At 63.5% G+C, this 21,017-nt stretch overlaps 2 protein-coding genes across 10 annotated transcripts in view; one reads left to right on the top strand and one right to left on the bottom strand.

The window, feature by feature from the left end:
* TMEM120B (transmembrane protein 120B) overlaps positions 1–3,421 on the top strand; it is a 62,121-nt gene extending 58,700 nt beyond the window's left edge. For both annotated transcript variants that reach the window (XM_051837794.3, XM_051837793.3), the window contains exon 12: positions 136–3,421. In XM_051837794.3, coding sequence (XP_051693754.1) covers positions 136–187 — 52 coding nt within the window. In that variant the 3' untranslated portion in view covers positions 188–3,421. The remainder of the gene's footprint in view (positions 1–135) is intronic.
* RHOF (ras homolog family member F, filopodia associated) lies at positions 1,405–20,289 on the bottom strand. 8 transcript variants are annotated; one of them, XM_089323081.1, is made up of 6 exons: positions 20,273–20,289; positions 18,784–18,889; positions 16,888–16,992; positions 4,088–4,197; positions 3,869–4,003; positions 1,405–3,020 (listed from the first exon to the last, which is right to left on the bottom strand). In XM_089323081.1, the coding sequence occupies exons 4-6, from the start codon at positions 4,121–4,123 to the stop codon at positions 2,856–2,858; spliced, it is 336 nt and encodes a 111-aa protein (XP_089179207.1). In that variant the 5' UTR covers positions 4,124–4,197; positions 16,888–16,992; positions 18,784–18,889; positions 20,273–20,289; the 3' UTR covers positions 1,405–2,855. The 8 variants fall into 8 exon arrangements, with proteins under 8 accessions (XP_089179207.1, XP_089179208.1, XP_089179205.1 ...); XM_089323082.1 differs by lacking the exon at positions 20,273–20,289 and adding an exon at positions 20,161–20,177; XM_089323079.1 differs by lacking the exon at positions 20,273–20,289 and adding an exon at positions 20,132–20,149.
* Between the last annotated feature and the right edge of the window lie 728 nt (positions 20,290–21,017).

Genomic DNA, 21,017 nt, shown 5'->3' with positions numbered 1-21,017 from the left:
AGGACATTGGGGTCGCTGGTTCAGAGGGCTCTGGGCATTGAGGGGGGACCCTTCAGCCTTCAAAACTGATGCAGTTTCTGCCGGCTTGCCTTTCTGCCGCCCCTGCGCCCCCGCCTCTCCGGGCCCCACCCCCAGGTGTTCGTGCTGGCCCTCACCTTCCTCGTGCTCTTCCTCGGCAACTTCCTGACCACACTCAAAGTTGTGCACGCCAAACTCCAGAAGAACAGGAACAAGACGAAGCAGCTGTGAGCTGCGCTGCACTCGCGTGCCCTCGGCCCCCAGACCTCGGGACTGCGCTGCCAGGTCCTCCCCCAGCTGGGCCGGTGGCATCACCTGGCCGGGGAGGCACGGGTGCCGCCCGTCTGCACAGTATTAGCCCCTGCCTATTTATGATGTATTTAACACTGGGCCTTCCAGCTTCCCTGGGATCTGGGGCCTTCCCGGCTTGCCCTTGGCCATGGCCAAGGCCGAGTCAGTCTTCCTGGGGTGGGGGTGGGGGACCGAAGCCTCAGGGATCCCCTTTGTTCCTACTCCTGTCATCTGAACCCCCACGTGGGTGGGGGTTGGGCCGCGCTCCAGGGCTGGACCCATGCCCACCTGCTGCTTGCTGCGTCCGGCACCAGGTGGAATGCAACCCTCGGCATCCTGTGGTGCCGCCCCGGGCCGCTCTGCCTCTGCTGTAAGCCCCCTCCACGGTGGGCTTCATCACGTTCTCAGAGAACCTCCATCTTGCCTGTCTTGCCTCGCGCTCTCTGCCTCCTGAGTGGCTGGCTGCCCATGGCCACGGACTCCCTGGAGCCACAGGGTGGTCCTGGGCAAGGAGGGCCCCACCAGAGGGCGCTCCGGGCTCTGCCTTGAGGGGCCCTGGCCTGCTGACACAGTCTGGGCGTGCTTCTGAGTGTTTGCCTACCCCCAACCTTCTGCCACCTCCCAGATGAGCAGAAAGGGCCCCCGTCTGTGCTGGTAGGTTCTGGAATGTGGAGGAGGGAGGTGGAGGCCTGACCCCAGCCTCTAAGACCAGGCAAGTGTGCTTGGCCTCACCGGCGGTCAGGCTGTGAGGTCGGGAGGGGAGAGGCCGGCAGGGGCCCTTGAGGGGTGTGTCCCTTCTCCCCACCCCAGGCCTTGGCTGCTGTTAGATGTGACTTCACAGGGCCCCTAAAGCGTTTTCCATCTTAAAAATTTAAATTACTAAGAAGGGGATTTCCTCTCCCCCATGTGAAAATCGAGATTTCTGCTTAGAAAACTGGAAAAATCTGGCAACATCGCCAGAGGATGGTGTGTCCCAGGCCCCACCGTGCTCCCTGCTGCTTTGGGGTCTCCCACGTGGCCCCTGGTTTCCTGTGAAGGAGCAGAGGGCAGATACCTTGGGCTTCAGTGACCAGAGTTGCAGGGCAGAAGCAGGAGTGAGTGGGCGTAAACAAACCTTTATTGACAGGCAGTGGCCCCCAGGCTGTGGTCCGCTGGCCTCCACTCTAAGCCATCACTTGCCTACTGGTTGTGCGAGGACAGCGATGCCATCAGGTCTTCTGGGATGGTAGGCTCTGGGGACCCGGGTGGGGTGGGAAGTGCCCGTCCCTGGCACCCGGACTTCCGAGAGGCTGAGGCTCAGCTGGGGCCCCAGCGCTGGGCAGGGGAGCTAAGGCCAGGGTACCAGGAGGACAGGAGTCCCCTGAGCCCATCCTAGGTAACGCCAACTCCTAGGCCCACCAGGGGCACTTGTTCCAAATGTCCTGGGCTGAGAGTGGGCCTTTAGCCTGGCGGTTGAGATGCCTGCCCTCCACATTGCTGTACCTGGGTTTGATGCCTGGTCTGGATCCTGACTCCAGCTTCGTGCTGTGTAGACCCTGGGACGGCTCAAGTCATTCAGTCTCTGCCAGCCCTGTCCGAGCTGGATGGCGGTTGCAGCTCCAAGCTTTGGTCCTGGCCCAGCCCTGGCTGTTGTAGGTGTTTGGAGAGGAAACCAGCAGAGAGCAGCTCACTGTCTCTCAAATAAATAAGTGAGAAAAAGTTTTTAAAAAGTCCTGGACTCCTCACCCCAGTCCTTCTAGAAGGAGGTTCAGGCTTCTGAAAATGGCTGTTGCCCACACCACGCCCTGGATGTGAGGCACCATCCCACGTGGACAGGAGTGGTCCTGGCAGCCTCCAGTGAGTCTGTGAGGGATGGAGGTGGGGCACCTGCTGCCGCTCCAAACTGGCCAGTCCTGTCCTCCTGCAGGTGGGGAAGTGGGGTCTGCAGAGAACGGACTTCCTGAGGCCGCCTGGGGCTCCCAAACCTCAGTGTCCGACCACGGGGCACAGGGAGGGGAGGAGCCCTTGGGCAGAGGCCAGCAGGTGGTCCAGGGTACATGCTGACTTTCGCAGAGGTTCCCTTCTTCCCCATGGGCACCTGAGCCCAGCTGTGAAGACAGACGGCCAGGCTGAGGCAGAGGAGAGGGAGGGGGCTGGGCCGGCCCCACTTCCGGGGCTGCTGCCTGCCTTCCCCTGATAGGCTCTGGGCCCGTGGCGGCCCCGAGTCCCTGGGGGAAAGAAGGAAGAGGCTGGAGGCTGCGGCCGTGGCTATCTCTGGAGTCAGGCGGGCAGAGGCACACGCACCCACATAGCCGGCGCAGGTCCAGTTCCAAGCTTAAAGTGGGTGTGCAGAGGGGGGCACGCGGCCGGCGGAGGCTGTGAGGAGGCCGCCCTGAGTCTTGGGAGAGCACTGGTTCCCAGCTGGAGAGGGCCGTGGATCCGACAGTAGGTCAGCACCGTGCTCCAGCCCAGAAAGGAGAGCGTTCCAGAATGTTCCACGAGTCTGGCACTGGGGCGCGGGGTGGGCGGGCCCAGCCCTGTCAGTCCTGGGGAGGCCGCCGGCCTGGTCACAGCAGCAGGCAGAGCCGGCGTTGTTTGTGCCGCTGTGCTTTCTTCAGAGCGCTGAGGGCCACCTTGGCGGCTTCTCGGAAGACGTCCTCCACGTTCTCCCGAAACTTGGCCGAGCATTCCAGGTAGAGCGCGGCGCGGATCTGCTCGCAGGCGCTCAGGCCCTGAGTGCACGAGGGATGGAGCCAGCGTCAGTGGGGGCCCAGAGTGTGACGCCGCCTCAGGGATGTGGGGGCAGTCTGTGAGAGTGGAGGCCTGGGCTCGGGGCCCCCCTTGCTCCTGCACCCCAGGGCCGGCCTCCCCAGTGTGCGAGGAGGGGACACACAGGCTGCTGGTGCCGCCTCCGCCTCCACCAGGGCCTCTGCAGCTCCAGGCAGAGCCTGGGCTGAAGTCCAAGAGCCGGGCGGGGCTGTGGGAGGAGTCGGGGGTCTCCCTGTCTTCCCTCAAAGCACTATTGGGCAACTGAGCTTGCCACTGAGTAATGAAACCACTTTATTTCTTCATTTTAAAATCAAATTTACCTTTATTAATGCTTATCTCTTTTTATTAAAGTTTCCTAATTTCCCTTTGCATTCCTTCTATTCTGCGCGTTCCCCAGGGCCTCACCCAAAATGCTCGGGGCTGGGTTTGCCAGTGACGTGTGGGTAGGAGAGGCTGCTTTCGAGCAGGTGCCGGGCTCCTGGGCTCCCAGGTGGACTACGGGATGGTGGAGAAGTGCTGGCTCCCCCTCCGGTCAGCTGTGTGACCCTGGGTGTGCTGCGTAACCTCTCTGAGCCCCAGCGTTCCTCCTCTAAACTGGCAGACGTTAACAGTAGCACCTGCCTCAGCGCTGGGGGAACTGAGTGAAGCATTGCAGAGTGCTATCAATGGTAATGCTAATTTAAAATTGGCAGTCTTAAGACTCCCACTCGCTTCAGCTCCCCAAACGGCCACCAAGGGACCCCGACGGCAGGGGCTGTGTGCAGGGACCTGGGCCGCGGCGGCGGCAGGTGTGGGGGAGGGCCCTGCCCACCTGTGAGTAGGTGATGGGCTCCAGCTGGGCGGCCCGGAGCTTCCGCAGCTGCTCCTTGTCCTTCCTCAGGTCAGTCTTGCAGCCGATGAGCACCATGGGGGTCCCGCGGCAGAAGTGCGTGACCTCCGGGAACCACTGTAGGGGGAGGAAGCGGGGCTGGGACTATGCACAACTCGCAGGGGTGCGGCACCCCTGGAGACAGGCGGGGGAGGGGCTCACCTTGATGAGGACATTGTCGTAGCTGGTGGGGTTCATGACGTCATAGCAGATCAGCACGAGGTGGGTGTTCTGGTAGGACAGGGGCCGCAGCCGGTCGTAGTCTTCCTGCCCTGGAAACCGGGAGCGGGGGCATCAGGGGGTGGCCCTCCCTGTCCACCCAGAGTCCCCGGTCTGGACTCCAGACCTCCAGGCCTCAGTTTCCCCAAGTACACATGAGATCGAAGCCACATAGGCTCAGAGCTGCTGACCGGGCGAGCCTGGGAAAAAGGCCGCAGTTCTGCCTATGACGCACGGCCCGGCTCCCCCTGCCTGAGGCGCAGGTGAACGCACAGACTCAGCCCCCGGCCCTCCAGGCCTCAGTTTCCCCAAGTACACATGAGATCGAAGCCACATAGGCTCAGAGCTGCCGACCGGGCGAGCCTGGGAAAAAGGCCGCAGTTCTGCCTATGACGCACGGCCCGGCTCCCCCTGCCTGAGGCGCAGGTGAACGCACAGACTCAGCCCCCGGCCCTCCAGATGCAGAGCCGTGGGCCAGGCGTGGGCTTCAGCCCCGGCCTCCCACGTCGGATGCAGCAGCCAAGCTCGTCCTCTCCGTCCTTGCAGATGCTGGGGGTGGGGGCCGGAAACATCTGTGCCCTCCCCTGACCCACATGCGCCCGCACAGCGGCCACAGGTCCTGCTCCAACAGTCCAACACCGACTCAGAACCTGGAGGCGGGACTTCCGCAGGGGTGGGCTTTTACAGTGACAGTTTCCAGCTTACAGAGAAACCACCACAGAACGCACCAAGAACTCCCTCGCCCAGTGGCCCCGTGTTTGCTTTCTCTGCACAAACACACGGGAGAGGTGACCGGGCCATTCTGAGGCTTCGCCCCCGACTGGCTCAGAGCCTGCTCCCCAAGGTCAAGGGCATTCCTGGGCCTCCCACCAGGAACCCCACACAACCCCGCCCCGAGCCTCAGGTCCTGTTCAGAATTTCACCCACAAAGTTTCGTGAAAGCACAGTGAGAACCGAGAGCTGCTGAGCTCCCAGGCGGCCCCAGCCACCTCTACAGAAAGGTGACCGCCTTCCACGGAACAAGGCCCAGGCATCCCCGCGCCCTGCCCCACCCTGCAGCTGCTGGGGAGGCCCGGTGGTGCCAGCCCGCCCCCCGCCCCCACCCACTCCTCCAAGTGGCCTCTCCACCAAGCACACCAGGCCTCCGCCTGCTCCTGGTCCCCCAGGAGGACGGGGCACAGCCCCCCTCCCCCAGGACCCCTCCTCCCCGCTTCACCACAAAGCTGGAGATGGAGGGAAACCGGCCCACGGAACTTCTCCAGAACAGTCGGCTAACTGCCGCCTCTCGTAACCTCTGCACACTCTACCCAGACCTGTGCCGGCCACAGGGCGCCCAGCAGGCCCGTCTGCATCAGGTTAGAAAGTCAGTTCCCGGCTGGCATGAGCTACTGGAGACGGCGGCAGTGGGCAGTGCACAGCTGCACGCTGTCCTCTCCGCTGTCCACTCCTGGCCAGCCCCCGGCACTGTCCTCATCCAGGCCCCTGTGAGTCCACTCTGCACCCAGCTGGTGGGGGGATCCTGAAACGCAAGTCAGACGCTGCTCTTTCCATAGCTTCAACACCTTCAGTGGCTCCCCACTGCCCTCCATAAAATCCAAACATGGCCCATGGCCCATATAACCTAGCGACCACCGACGCTGACTTCCTCTCCCTTCACTCCCGGCCCCCCCACCCCACCCCACAGCACAGCCAAGGCAGCACCCCTCCCCCACTGCCTCCCAAAGCAGCCAAGCTCTTTAATCTCATACGATTTGTGCTTGCTGTTCCCCTGACCTGGAATGTTTTTCCTTTTCTTCCTTCATTCCTTTCTTTCATCTGAAAGAGTTACAGAGATAGGGAGATAGGTCTTCCGTTCACTGGCTCACGTCCTAGATGGCCGCAACAGCCGGGGCTGGGCCAGGCCAAAGCCAGGAGCCAGAGGCTTCTTTAGGGTCTCCCACGTAGGTTTAGGGACCCAAGTACTTGGGCCATCCTCCGCTGCTTTCCCAGGCACATTAGCAGGGAGCTGAATCGGAAGTGGAGCAGCCGGGACACAACCCAGTGCCCACATGGGATGCTGGTGTTGCGAGCTGCGGCTTAACCGGCTAAGCACAGCGCCAGCCAACCCGTTCTTCCTTTCCCTCGCTTCCGGTTTCTTCCCAACATTCTGAGCATTCAGTCATCAGTATGATTTCCTTTTCCAGGCTTAGCTGCCTTCTCGTTTCTTCCATAACAATACCCCTAGACCACGTCCAGCTTTTGGAGTGCATCTGCCTATACATTTAGGAAATCCCGACATTCCTGCCCGGTGCGAGAGGGAACCCGGCAGTACAGCCAGCCCCCCGGATGGTGCTGCGTGCACCGAGCCGACAAGCACAGGTGGGAAGTATTCCGTGCCGAGAGGCTGCGACTGGACTGCACACGCGCAGGCTTTTTCCCGTTGTTATTCCCTAAGCAGCGCAGGACAAGTCGTTAGTGACCTAAGATGATGAATGTGTGGGAGGCAGAGCACAGGTCCTACTCCGCCCTTTTATACCTGGGACCTGAGCTGCCTGATTTTGGTGCCCTTGGGGGTCCTGGAGCCAGCCCCCTCGGATACCAAGGGACAGCTGTGCTCCAATTTCACACGAAGACACTGAGTTTGAGGGGCCACTGCCTATGACATTGCCATGCCATATGGCCACCGGTTCAAGTCCCAGCTGCTCCGCCTCCCATCCAGCTCCCTGCTGATGCTCTTGGGAAAACAGCGGAAGATGGTCCAAGTGCTTCAGTCTCTGCACCCATTGGGAGCCAGAATGGAGTTTCAGGCTCCTGGCTTTGCTCTGGCCCAGCCCCAATCACTGCGGTCATTTGGGGAGTGACCAGCGGATGGAAGATCCCTGTATCTCCCTCTATAACTTTCAAATCATAAAATAAACTTCTTTAAAATAAAGAAAAGAAACCGAGTTTGACAGACGTGAAGTGACTTGCACGGGTCACTGCACCAATTCATGAAACTCCGCGTGGGGCTTGGGTTCCCCCTGCTCACACACAGGAACCCTCCATGGTGGTTTGTTTTCTACAAACATAGGTTCTGGCCCCCTAAGACGTCACCGCCTCATAATTCTGGCACAGCACGTAATGTCTTTCCCTTTCACAAACAGGGCAGGAGGGAACGGGTGGCCAGGAAATGGGGCCCCCGTGCTGGGACCGTCTTCCTGGCACAGTGGTTCTGCTGCAGTTTAAAAGACACCTCCTCTAGGAGGCCTTCCCTCCTTTGCTCTCAAGTCCACCCTCACCCCGTCTGTCTCCAAAACTGGTCCCGATGGCTTCTGCACCTTCGTACCAGGATAGGATTTGTCTACCACCTGCCTCATAGACGGCAGGCACCACGTCTGTCCTTCAAAACAACCACTGGCTGGGGGGAGGGTCGTGACGTAGTGGATAAAGCTGCTGCCGGTGATGTTGGCCTCCCATATGGATGCTGGTTCAAGTCCTGACTGCTCCACTTTCAACCCCTGCCTACGGCCTGGGACAGCAGTGGAAGATGGCCCAAGTGCTTGGGTCCCTGTACCCACGTGGGAGACCAGAAAGAAGTTCCTGGCTCCAGCCTGACCCCACCCTGGCTGTTGCAGCCATCTGTGGAGGGAAGCAGTAAATGGAAGATTTCTCTTTCTTTCTCTGTAACTCTGACTCTCAAACAAATAAATAAATCTTAAAACAAAACAAAATCACTGGCACTGAGCAGCCAGTCTGCAAATACTGGCAAAGTGCTGCCTTCAGGTCGCTTAGCTGCTGTGTGAGGAGAGGCTGGGGCGCACTGTGCCCGCTGGGGTCGGCGATGCCGGCCTCGATGACGTCAGGAAGCGTGACCTTGGCGGAGTGGCAGAGGCAGAAGTCAGGCTGCAGGGGGGCGCAGGGGACGTCTGACCACCCGGTGCCAGCCAGCCTGCTCCCCCCAGCCTTGCCCCCGCCCCTCCCTCTTGCAGAAGGCTCTCCTGCACCCCAGCTCCCTTCAGTCTCTCTGCGGCAATGTCACCTCCCTGAGGGCCGACCCTGACCAGTCTGGAACAACAGCCTCCTGGCGCTCTGCCCCACGACCGGGCCGTGGCTGTGGCTTGCCTCCTAGCACACTATCTGATGACTATCTGATGTCCCACCATACTCTGTCCTGCGCACTGCTGAGACCTGGAACCCAGGTGAGCTGGAGGGAGGAACGAGCCACTAGCGGACAGAGCGTTCTCTGCTGTGCCAGCACCCGTGAGCAGATCCCAGCGGCCGAGGGGCCTCTTCCGAGCTGACGAACAGGCACCGGTGAGCCGGCGCACCGCGGGCCCCTGCCAGGCCGCTCTACAAGCACCAGGAAGCCTTTCCAAGCGGGAGGAAGCCCGGGCCTCAGCTTCCTCCTCTGCGGCACGCTGGCAATGACGCCTGATGGCCACCGCAGGCCCGCCGGTGCACCCCGAGTCAGCCCAGCACCCCTCACAATGGCCCCCAGGCCACTGCACGGGCAGAAAAGCTGGGGCACAGCGGGTATGGTGACTGACTCACCATCACACAGCCACGGAAAAACCACGAACATGGGAGCCCTGGAGGGAGGACTACTGGGGTGCCCTCCTCTCGCCCCCAGCCCTGACCAAGGAGGAGAGCTGGCTGCCAACGCAGCCACCTGGGGGGCTCTGGGAGGGGCCGTGCAGCCAGCCCAGACCCTGGCTCCTCCTCCAGGCTGCCTTCTTGGCTTCACTCTGCCAGGCTCAGCTTCCCCTGGGACTCAGTGTGGGGCTCTACATGGGTACCAGGCCTGTGGGCGAGGTATTTCTGTGTGCTGCTGACCCTCATGCCTTCTTGGGAAGTGTGGAAAGTTCTATAAATTCTCTCCCGGATGAGTCGGGCTCCCCTCAGACACATACTCTGGTGCTTTGCCTCTCTGGGCCTCAGTGAGGGACTTGCATGTGGTTGCTCTTGAAACAGACAGGTCCCAGGGCCGTTAACCATCTGGGTCAGGCTCCGACCCTGGACTCTTTGGACCCACAGCTTTAGGGGGGCTCCCAGCCACAGGAGATACCATCACCCTCCCCATCTCACCCACCAGGACAAGGCTTAGGGGGCCAGGTCACACAGAGGTCCCAGCCCGCAGCTCCCTGCAAAGGATGCACTTGTTTCTAGCCTGGCCCACCTTCCTGAGGGTGGTGGGGCTGGGGGCTGGGCGGAAGCCAAGCTCCCGCCTCCTGCCATACAAGACCCATTTCCTCTGTGGGATGGAACTTGCCCATGGCGTTGGCCACCCTTCTGGGGGGCAGGGGTCTCTGAGACCCAGGGCTGGGTTGTGTCAGAAGGCTACAGTGGCCCCTGAACCTGCTGGAGGCACACACAGGGCTGGCGGCTCCCAGAGCTGACTGGGGTGTTGGTCAGAGGAGGGGTGGGGGCAGTGAGAAGGGGAAGCCACCAAAAGAGGAACCCAATTTACGGCTGGGCGGGGCGGGGCCCACCCACCTGCGTTTCCTCCCTCCACGAGACCAGTTGGGCGGGGCCAGCCCTGGCCTTGGTGGAGACCTCCCTCTGCCTGTCCCCAGCCTGTCACCTGCCCTGGTGCGCTGTTGGCCTCCGGAAGCCCCCAGCGCCGCTCGCTTGTATCCCCGTGCCTTTACCTTAGTAACTGCGTCAACCACTTCTCCTACTGTCCCGTCTCCGGTCTCGAAGGGGAACCCAGCTCCCCCCCCCAACGTGCACCTCCAACCCGGCCCCCACCCTCTCCACTGGCGCCCACGCGGCCCACCTCACCCCGCCTCCCCCCTGCCCAGGAAGCTTCGGGCTTAACCACAGCTTCCTGCCCCCAAGGAAGTCAGAGCACTGGGTGCTCCCAGCCCCCCTCTCCTCGGAGTACAGGCTGCTCCCCAGGGCACCTCCATCCCCACCCCTGCTGGGGCGCGAGCTGGACCAGGAGCTAGACTGGCCTTGCTGCACACAGCACAGCTCCCGTGAGGAAGTCCAGTCTCTGGGGCCACCCTGTCCCACAGCTCTGGCTACCGCTGGCTGGAAAGATGCACCCTCCCCCACTGGGCCTTGCCTACTGAGTTCTAGAACCTTCTACATCAACCTTCCTGGCTCAGCCTCTCCCCTCAGTCCTGCGCCTGGCCGCCCTTTCCTGCCAGGCTCCCCGCTCTCCGTCCAGCCAACCACTCCTCACGATCAGAGGCTCCATTCACTCTCCTTGGCCTTTCTGAGCCGGCTCTACGGCCAGCCCAGCCTAACCTTTGGTGCTCACGCCGCAGGGGAGTTCCCCTGCCAGCAAGAACACCCTGGGAAGCAGCCAGACCCCCACCCCCACCCCCACACCGCCGTGGGACTCCCCGAGGGGATTCCCCTGGGCACGCTGGGGGCTCCAGGGCGGGCGGCAGTGACTTACAAGTCACCAGGCCTAGGAAGACAGGGTCCAGCCCTGACCTGCCCCTGCGCCCGGGGCCACGCTCACCCAATCTCACTCTCACAGGCATTTCAGCCCTGGGACAGCTGGGGGAGCCAGAGCCCAGGGACCCCCAGCCCGCTCCAAGGCGAGGGGCAAGATGGGGACGTGGTCAGCACGCTGAAGTGGCCCCTGCTCTGTGCAGGGGTGGGAGGTGCGGGGTAGGCGCTCTCTGAACAGGGACCCTGTGTGTGTGTGTGGGGGGGCTCTGACAGGGGAGGGTCTGAGGGCAGAGGCAGGAGGAGAGAGAAACGCCCTTGATTTTTCTCAGGGGACTTGGGTGGCCATGCACCCCACCCGCCTCACCAGCGACCCGCAGAGAGGGTCTCAGGGCTCCCGGAAACACAGGGGTCTGGGGCCAGCCTGTGGCTTCCCCAGCTCACGGTGCTCTGTCCGGGGGCCCTGCAGGGCTGGACTCCCACACAGGGGTCTCCGGCCGTGAGGGAAGCTGCGCGTTAGGACAGCGTGCACGGACTGAGAAACTTTGCCCTACAGTGGCCTTTCAACTCGATCTCTTCTCCCGCGTCCTGAAGAGCCCAGGGAGCACAGCCCGCTCAGGACGGGAACGGAACCGGGCGAGGTCTGGGGCCCAGGGGCTGCTGGGGGCCTGAGCGCCGATGAGGTCAGACCCCCACACGCGGCGGGATGGGCAGAGGAAGCCGCGGCTGATGACCAGTTCCACCGCCGTCACGAAGCCCTGACTCAGGCTGGGCGAGGCCCGACTGGGGATCCCAACCTTTGCTCCCCAACGTAGATGACGCCAGGGAGGGAGCCAGGGTCTGCCCGGGTCTGCGGCTCCCACCCCTCCCCGCAGTGAGGAGCCGCAGGTGGCACGCACCGCCCAGCCTCGGTTCATTTTCTCAAGTTCTGGCTTTTATCCGCCCCCAGCCCGCTGGAAAGACCTAGCCAAGCCCCGGAATTTCAGTCCCTGAGCTGCGCCCCGTGGACCAGACCCCAGGAGCCCCAGCCTCCAGCTGTGGCTGAAAACCCAGGGACGCAGCAGCCCACGCAACGCCCGAGACCACAGCACGCAACGCGGGCGGCGGCAGCAGGCAGAGGTTTTCTGGAACAAACCGGGGCCCGCGGCACGGGGCCGCCCCTCCCCTGGCGCGGGCACTCACCCGCCGTGTCGTACAGGTTCAGAACCACCTCCTTGCTGCCCACGGTCACGCTGGCCGTGTACTTCTCAAAGACGGACGGGGCGTAGTGCTGCGGGACAGGGGTTGGCGTGGGTGAGGGGCGCGGCCCGGCACGCACCGCAGACACCCCCCCCCGGCGTGCGCCCCGGGACGCCCCCAGCCCCGCGGCGGCCTCACCTCGGGGAAGGCGCCCTGGCTGTACACCATGAGCAGCGAGGTCTTGCCGCATCCGCCGTCGCCCACGATCACGATCTTTAGCTCCTTCCTGGCCGGGCCCGTGCCGGCGGCGGGGGCCGGAGCCCCGCGGGCGTCCATGGCCCGGAGCCCGGAGCCCGCAGCTGTGGCGGCGCCGCGCGGAGCCGGGAGTCGGGGCGGGGTTAGGAGAAGCCCCGCCCCCCGCCGCCGCCGCCACCAGGCAGTCCTCCGGGCCCACGCCCACCCTCAGCCTCTCCGCCGCCGGGGTGCGGGCCCCGAGCGCTCCCCTCTCTCCGTGCTCTGGAAACTGAGGCGACGCAGCTCCCGCTCCCTCCCCGCTCCGCTCGGGGCGCCCGATTGGCGGCCCTTCCGGCAGGGCCCTCCGATTGGCCGGCGCGGCCCCCACACCGCGGACAGGGCCTCTGATTGGTGGCGCCCGGGTTCGAGGAGCCGGGGTCCCCGCGTTCCGCGTGCCCCCCGCTGCGTGGCTTCGGGGCAAGGGCGTCTGCGGCCTGCTGGCCCACAGGACGCAGCCGCGGTGGCGTGCAGGGCACGCGGGGCCCGGGGCCGCACCCGCCCGCCTGGCCAGCCCCGCAGGACACAGGTGCAGGGGAGCCGCGGGCACCTGGTGCGGCTGGCTCGCGGCTCGCTAGGGCCGCAGAGCGGGCGTCGGGCGCCACCTGCCGGGCGCGCGTCCCAAACCACGCGGGGGCCGCACCCGGCGAACCGCTGGAGCCCCCGCCCAGGGAGCCTGATGAAGCGTTCCGCCCGCCAACGCGTGTCCTCTGTCCCCCAAGTGACCCCCGATGTCCGCAGCCTCTGGTCCAGAGGACAGCTGCAAGCAGGTGCCATCTGGGCAACTGGCCGAGGGCACCCGTGGCCCCCAGCCCTTCCATCCCCGACACCCCGGGCTCACAGTGCCCCCACCCCCGCACAAACCCGAGCGGTGGTCAGAGGCGGCAGGGGTAGCCGCTGGGGCCGGTCCACAGCACGTGGGCACTGGGGATTCCCAGCTGCAGTAGCCGGCAGCGCGGGTGGGGGTCAAATGACCGCACAGCGCCTTCTCAGAGCGGGGTCGGGTCGCCCCCATTTCAAAGGTCAGGCAAACTCGGTGCCGGAAGCTGCCAACCTGGCAGCTCCACAAATGCCAGGTGGTTTGGGGCAAGTGCAAGACAGGAACTGGCCACCAGAGGGCGGCGGGGACTGCCTATGGAAGCTCGGAGCGCGCCAGGCCCCAGCGCAGATGTTGGGGAGCAGGAAGCCCCCTCTCTTGTCGCCAGGTAGACGGCATCTTGTGGATCAAAAGTAAAGACGAACTCAAGGCAACTCAGCCACTCCTTTTTTAAAACACGTTTATTGAGAGGCAACTGTGTTCCCGCAGGTGCGGGGGAGAGGGCAGCTCCGACAGCAGAGCGCACACGGGCTTGGGGAAGGCTGAGTGGAGGCAGGACAGGGACCTGGCCTGGGCAAGTGCGTGGCGGCTAGGAAGCCCCCCCCCCCCCCCCCGTTCTGCAGGAGCTGGGGAGCGAGGCCAGACCTGGCAGGGTCACTGGGGCTCCACAGGGTGGGGTCCCCAGGGTCGAGGGCTGTGTCAGGCACACAGCTCCGGAACAGCAGAGGGGCGTGAGAAAAGCAGGCCAGTGAGGCAGGGGCCAGGTGGAGAGAGGTCAGAAAAGCGGGTGTCCAGGGCGAGAAGGGGGCAGGAGGCAGAGAGCTGGGCAAGGCAGGGGCCACTGCCCTGTGCAGCAGGGACCGTGCAGCTCAGGCAGGCTGGGGAGGAGAGGAGGCATGGAAGCTGCCCCCCCCCGCAGGTGCACCCTCCTGTCACGTGAGCCCACAGGAGAGCTCCTTGGACCCCCGAATCCTCAGGCCTCTACTCTCTCCGTCTGAGACACAGGGCCGGGAGGTCTACTTAGGACACAGCAAGCATGCGCAATGTGCAGGGAGGGAAGAAATGAGTCTGTCCCAGCCCCGCCTGGGGCCAGGCAGGGCAGCTGACACTGGCCCCAGCCTGCCCACCCACCGCTGCCCAGCCAGGAGGCTGGCAGGGGCCCAGCTCCCTGCAGCCTGGAGCGTGTTTGATCTGGACCTGGCTCTTGTGGCGATGGTGGGGCTGGATCCGAGCTAAAAAAACCCAGGAGCCGAGCCAGCTGCTCCCAGCTCCTCGGAGGCGGCGGGCCAGGCCAGTGGAGGAGCTGGCACGCCCGGGGCGGGGGGGGGGGGCCCTGGGTGTCCTCCTGAGGGCCCTGTCACACTCCTCCCATTCCCCAGGAATTCCTAGAGGGTTTCAGGACAAGGAAGATTCTCCCTGCTGGTTCCTGCCACAGGGGAGCTGCCGGTGGCTGCTGGGGGGGAGGGGAGGGACGACTCACTGTGCCACAGCCAGGCCACCAGCAGGAAAGGTGCAGTGACCGCTCAGCCCTGGCCATGCTCACGGGCCCTCTTCACCGGGTGTCTGAGAAACCCTGAGGGCTCCCCACTCACAGCACACAGAAGACCCTTAGCCTTCCCGGCGGGGTCCCCGAGGGAGGTGGCCAGGGGACCTTAAGGCCGTCCTTAGGCCTCAGCTGCACACGGGGGGGGGGGGGGGGCGGGCAGGAGTCAGCGCCCTCACAAAGCCAGACTCAAGACAGCTCCAAAGGTTACTGTGACGCCTCCTCCCCGGGGCATTTGGGCAGGGCTTGCCGGGGGTCACGGGCCAGCTGGAGGCGGCACTGGACCCGGATGACCCAGAATGGTGGGGATGCCTCTCCACAACCTGAGCACCCAGGAGGCCGTAGGCTGTGCCGCGGCTCCCGCTGGAGAGGCCGGAAGAGGCGGGACGAGGGCGGCCACCTCCCAGCCTTTCCGCTGGCGTGGCCCTCTCTCCGGTGGCCAGGAGCAGCCCCGCCCCGCACTCGCTGGGTGACCGGTGGGCGGGGCACCTGGGGGCCTGGAACAGCAGCTCCAGGACGGAGTGCCCTGCCCCAGGTGACACTGGAGGTGGAGCCAAAGAAAGGAGAGGCAGAGAGGTGAAAAAGCCCGGGAGGCAGGGAGGGAAGAGCCTCCCACCTCCTGCTGCAAGAGTCCCGCCCAGACCACAGCTCAGCACCTAACTGCTCCCCAGCTGGTTCAAGGACAGGACTGGTGAGGCTGGCTCGCAGCCTTCCAGGGTATGGAAATGATCTAGGCAGCCAGCAAGCAGGAAGGCGCGACCCCGGCCAAGGAGCCCCCAGGACCCAACCCAAAGGGAATAGGACACCCTCGGGAGCAGACGTCACAGGCCCAAGGAAGGCTCTGGGCAGAGCTGAATTCAAAACTCAGGTTCCAGGGCAGCGTGGAAGGCAAGCAGGCGCCCAGGCAACAGTAAGGGCGGGAACCACGGCAACTTCTACAAAACAACCTCGTCCTCCTCCCTCCCCCCCCTCACCTGTGCAGGGGCAGGGGGCCTGGGGCCCACCCTCATCAGGGCAGGGAGGCCAAGGCTGTCGCCACACTGGTTACTTCCCACCAGACAGCTCCCGGCCAGCCCTGCCGGCAGACAGCTGGCACGGGAGGCAGAGCCCAAAATAACCCAGACAGCTGGGGTGGGGGGTGCCACGGCACAGCGCTGGGCTGGAAGTCAGGACACCTGCAGCCCCATCCCGGCTCTGCGGGCAGTGGCCTCTTGACCTTGGGCACATCACTTCTCCCCAGGCTAGGAGGGAGTGACCCTGAACCATGACCCCATCACAGGACAGCCATGGAGCTGGGCGCATGGGTGGCAAGGACTGGCCACCCTTTGCCCGCGGGCTTCGCCACGTGCTCAGGGAGGGGGCCGCACCAGCCCCCAGTGCCTGCAACCACTCCCCGCGAGGATCAGCTCTCGGGGGAGCATGGCTCCCTGAGTCGCACGCCATCCTCCCCCAACTCTCTCCGGCACACATCACTGTCCTCCTTTCACCAGGCAACGCTCACCCGAGGTCACCAGTCCCGTCCTGTCCGGGTCCCAACCCACGCCCACCTGCCTTAGTCACCCAGGTGGCACGGCGGGTCCTGGCCTCACAGCAGAGGCAGCTGGACCCAACTGGTTCATGCAAGTAATCACAAACAAAAGATCACATGAGGCAGGGGCCGGGCAGGGACCGAGGGATTCTCGGCCACAAAGGACAGCCACGCAGGGCCTGCCCGTGGCGGGAGGCGACGGACAAGGCACTGGGTGCGAAACCCCTCCGAGAGCCGAGCTTCAGGGTCACTGTGAGAGGTGTTTCCAAGCCCAGAGGGTCTGGAAACAAGCCTGGCCGGAGAGCCCGTCAGGCAGGTTCCCAGGCTCCGCCCCAGGATCAGCACACCCCCCCATGTGATTCTGACAGGCACTCCAGTTCCAGCCGGCCAGTGGTCCAGCCCCATTTTTACAGATGGGGAAACTGAGGCTCAGAGACCATACATCTTCTGCAAGGCCAGAGAGGGTACCTGGAGAGCCAGGTCGAAATGCAGGTGTGTCTGCACAAAACAAGGCTACATACCCCTGGCCACCTGCGGAGCGGAGGCGCGGTGGGAATCCGGGGGAGGGGCGGCCACGTTTCCGGGAAAGAGACAGCCCAGACCAGGGCCCACTTCAGTTCTTCGTTGTCCAGCGGCCGGTCACCAGAGGGCGGCCCCTTCAGTGGCCAAGTACTGGCAGCCCGTGCCTGTCAGAGGCAGGCGTCCAAGGCCCGCCCCCCTCAACCAGCAAACACACAACTGGGAAATACTTGCCAGTGCAGCCTTTCCTGTGTGGCCACACTGGGCCAAGAACTGCACGCCCCAAATGCCTGACAACCCAGGCTGCCGGGCAGGGATGGATGGGGCCCGGCAGGCCCAGCGGGCAGCTGCTCTCACACACACACACACACACACACAGTCACACATCTGTGGGGGGGAGGGGCTGCAGAACCAGCCCAGCCGGTTTGGGATTCCCGCCCTCACTGGGCTGCAGGCCAAAGCCCCCCAAGTGGCCCTCACGGCCTGGGAAAAGGGTTCACACCTACCTTGGAGGGAGGACTTTGAGATTCAAACTAGGCCTGCTCGTGCTGTCCAAAGGAGGGCTGTCCACCCAGGGGGTACCTGCCGCGGCCCCTTCTCCGGCCAAAAACCTGGGCGAAGAAGGCGGAGGTCTGGTTAGGGCAGCCCCCAGTGGGTGGGCCGCAAAGTGGGCTGGCCAAATTCACAGCGGGCAGGGTCCCTCGGCCCGACAGGGAGCCTAGAGGAACGGTGGCCCCCCAGACCCAGCTGCCTAGGCGGCCTGCACTCGGGAGGGGCAGGGAGGGGGGGTGGCGGGGTCCCGAAGGTTCAGACGGGGCGAAGAGCGGCGGGAGGCTACTCATCTGCATTTCCAAAGGCCCGCCCCGAGCACATCCCCTCCCCCAGGGAGGGCCGGAGAGCTGAGGGTTCGCCCCAGAGCCCTCGGCCAGGGGCATCCCGGGGGAGGCCTGCTCGGCTTTCCCAAGCCCCCACCCCCACCGCAGCCTGCCAGGCTGGGCTAGAGGGGTGCGCTCCGGGCGGCCCAGGCGGCCACGCGCAGAGTGGGGACAAAGGAGCTCCCGCCCTTCCGCGTGGCCCTCGAAAAACTACAGGGAGGCAGGGGACGGGGGTCGAAGCCAAGTGGAGGCGGCGGCTGGCCTTGAGGTCTCCTGCCACTGGCTCCCGCCCGGGAGGACGAAGGGCGCCAGCGGCCGCCTGCGAGCGAGGCCTCCTCGTGCGCGATGGGCCCGAGCCGGGGCGGGGGCACTGCGGGGCCCCTGCGCGTGGCCAAGGCGCCCCGGCCTCGGCCCTGGGCGGCGTGGGCCGCGGGCGGCGGGTCGCCGAGCCACGCCTGCTCTCCTCTCCTCGCCCGGCGCGGCCACAGCCGTCGCCGCCGCCACCGCCACCGCCCGAGCCGCAGGCGGCGCGCGAAATGGCGCCCGTCTGGCCGCCGCGCCCGGAGCAGGCGAACACCAGCAGCCGCGGCGCGCGACGCCCGAGAGGCGCGAGGCCCCCGAAACTGCCCCCCACGCCCCGCGCTCCGGCCGGGGGCGCTAGGTGCCGTGCCCACGCCCGGCCGGGGGCCGCCTTCTGCCCGGGCCTCCTCACGACTGCCGGGAAGAACAGAGAGGAAGGAAGAGCAGAGCCGGCCGCCATTAGCCGGCGCTGCCTGTCCGGCCGGGCCCGCCTGCCCGCACGCCCGCCCCGGCCGCAGCGCAGCCCGCGGCTCCGCTCGAAACCTGAAAATAACCCTGGTGTTCGGGAGGGAGGAGCGAGCGCGGTCGGCAGGCCCGCGGCGCCGGGCGCCGGGCTCGGGCGGGAGGTGCTGCGTCATGGCGCCAACATGGACGCCGGCCTTTTGTCCTCCTTCGCCTTGGAGGCGCAGGCGCGCCCGGGAGCCCGAAGAGCCGGCCCCGGGCCGCGGGGCCCCACGACCCCGGAGGGGACGGCGCCTCCGGTCGTCTCTGGAGCCCCCCATGTCCAAAGCACGTCAATTCCTTGCACCCACCGAGGCTCAGGGCAGGGAAGGGCAGGGGGGCTCCATGGACGCCCGAGGGTCGCGGGGGACACCCCTTCCCGCCTCAGGAGCTGAGCGGTCTGCTGAGCCGTCCAAGCCCCCGCACTGCCCCACACTCCGGCTGCCAAAACACACAAGTCCGAAGCCGTGCTCCCCTCAGCTCCCAAACATTCGCAGCCCGTGGCCTGCTCGAAAAAAAAAAAAAAGGGATTTCCTCGAAGGGGGCAAAAGGCACTTTTTTTTTTTTTTTTTTTTTTTTACTTACCCGCTCAGCCCGGTGCCATGGAGTGTAGATCAAGCTGGGCGGTGATGGTTTTGGAGATGTTATTATAAAAATAATCTTATTTTTTGATTGTTTAGTTGGGAAAATTTGGGGTTTTGGTGTTGTCTTTTTGGTTGATGTTACCTTTTTGAAAGTTACACTCTCGGGGCATTTTCTGTCCTTCCACTTCTGCAAACTTTCCAGGGTTGGGTTGGCAAAAAGGCGGCTTCGCTGAGGGCTGTTTAGGGCTCTGGATATGGCAGTGGTGAAAACACACAGTCAAATCAAACAAAAGGCAAAAGCCACGCACCACCCTCCCAACCACCGCAGCAAATACCCCCGAGTTAACGCTGGTGTTTGGCTGGAACCAGCTAGGACTTGTTTTCCAGTTTTAATCTAGTTTCCTGTGACGGCTTTAGTCTCTCTACACAAAGACAAGGTCTTCCTCTCCCTCACCCACCCTCCAACAAGACGAGAAAAACAGAGCTGTTTTTCTTCAACTAGATCGATTTTCAAAGAAAGTGTACATTCCTGGGAAGAAAGCTGGCTAGCATGTATTGCTGTAAACATTTCCAGAAGCTTAAAGCTAAAAACCTTAGCTTTATAAAAGCAAAAATCGCCCAAAAGCATTTTTTCTTTAAACTGGCTTATATCAGACAAGAGAAACAAAGACATACATGCAGATGAAGGTCTGGAAAATCAGGACATCTCACCGACATGAACATGAAAACTGCACTGAGCAAGGGTACTTACAATGTAAAAGGATTTTAAAGACTTAAAAAGAGTAACAACTGCTCGCAATTGTTTGTTGCTGCCATTTCGCTAGTCCTAAAACTATACACTTAAAAACATTACCTTGTTAAAAAGAGAGAAGGAGTTAATAAGATGGCCAGGTTTAAGTGTTTAATAGAGGAAACTATATATATATAAAAATTTATTGTTCAGTCAAGAGAATACAGAATAAGACAGCCTCCAAGACCCCCACCCACCCACCCACCTACCCAAGAAAAAATAAAAAAGAGGAAAAAATTAAATATGTCGTTTACTTAAGGTTTTTTGGAATTCAAAACTGTTAACTGCTGACATTAATGGTGTGCTATGACCTAGTTATACAAGACAAAGATGGATTCCAAGTCATAAGGAAAAATCCAGATCTTTAAAGAAAAAAAAAAAGTCTTCTTCATTCTTCCAATTGTGAGTCCTTTAGCCTGTTGACAAATGTTAAACAACACAACTCAGGCGTCCTGAACTGGATGGTGGAGTCAAAGGAAGCACGTTCCCCACTTGCAACAAAGGAAAAACCCACTTGGCCATTTAATTCCATTGCAGAAAAATGGCTCCCCTCAGCTCTTGGCCTCTCCTTGCTGTCTGCTGACCGATGTTTGAGATCAGCGTCTAATAACTCAAGCCCTATAGAAGCCGCGCGCTGATTGGCTGCCGCGCCCCGCCGCCCCGCTCCAGCCAATTACCTACCCACGGCCAAATTACAAACCCCGAAAAGAGCCCCAACATGAGGCGCACCCCCAGCCAGCCCCGGCCCGGCGGCTGCGTCGCCTCGGCCGCCCGCGAGCGGCGGCAGAGGGGGCTGCGAGCGCGTCCGCGCCCAGCCCGGGAGCCGCCGAGTTGCACTCACAAAATGGAAGCCGCGCGCTGATTGGCCGCCGCCGCTCCCGGACCTTTAATAAAGAAAGGGGAAGGAAAAAGAGAAATGCAAAAAAGGGGGGACCGTGTCGGCCGCCGGCGGCTGCAGGCCGGCCGCTGGGAGGGGGCGGGGGACAGCATGTGTCCAGGACAATCGCTGGGCGCTCCCCTCCGAAAGTGCCAGCGGAGAACCAGGCTCCAGTGGCCCAGGTCCAGGCCGGGGGGCTGCTTCCTCCCAGCAGGGCGAGTGCTAACTCGGTTCCAACCCTCGCCGCTCCGGGGGGGAGGGGGTCGCGGGCCCGAGCAGGAAGCCGGAGCCGAGATCCCTCGATGGCAACTTGCCTCGAGTCGACGCCGGCCTCCCCCAGCCCGGCGTCCGCAACCACACAATCGCGCGCCCACCGCCGCCGCGCTCGCCACTTTGGAACACAGTTTTCGGAGGCTCCAGGGGCGCACGGCTCTGAGGGTCGCCCCCCGCCGCGGGAGGGAGAGCCCGCCGAGCCCCCCCCCGCCCCCGCCCGCCAAGCCCCCCAGATCAGTCCCAGCAGAATAAATAAATTAAAAGGCCTTCCCCCCGGGGAGGGGGAGGCAGTGTGGGAGCGCGCGAGTGAGGGGTGGGGGGCCGCTGAGGCCCGGGGCTTTGGCGGCGCAGCTGCCGCCGCCGGGAGAGCGCCTGGGGAAGCGGCGAGGAAGGCGAGGGGAGGAGGAGGAGGAGGAGGAGGAGGAGGTGGAGGAGG

This window comes from Oryctolagus cuniculus, chromosome 21, assembly GCF_051225735.1.
Source record: "Oryctolagus cuniculus isolate XC-2025 breed Fujian yellow rabbit chromosome 21, ASM5122573v1, whole genome shotgun sequence".
NCBI lineage: Eukaryota > Metazoa > Chordata > Mammalia > Lagomorpha > Leporidae > Oryctolagus > Oryctolagus cuniculus.
The sequence above is the reverse complement of the archived record's forward strand: the minus strand, read 5'-3'. Positions and strand labels throughout refer to the sequence as shown.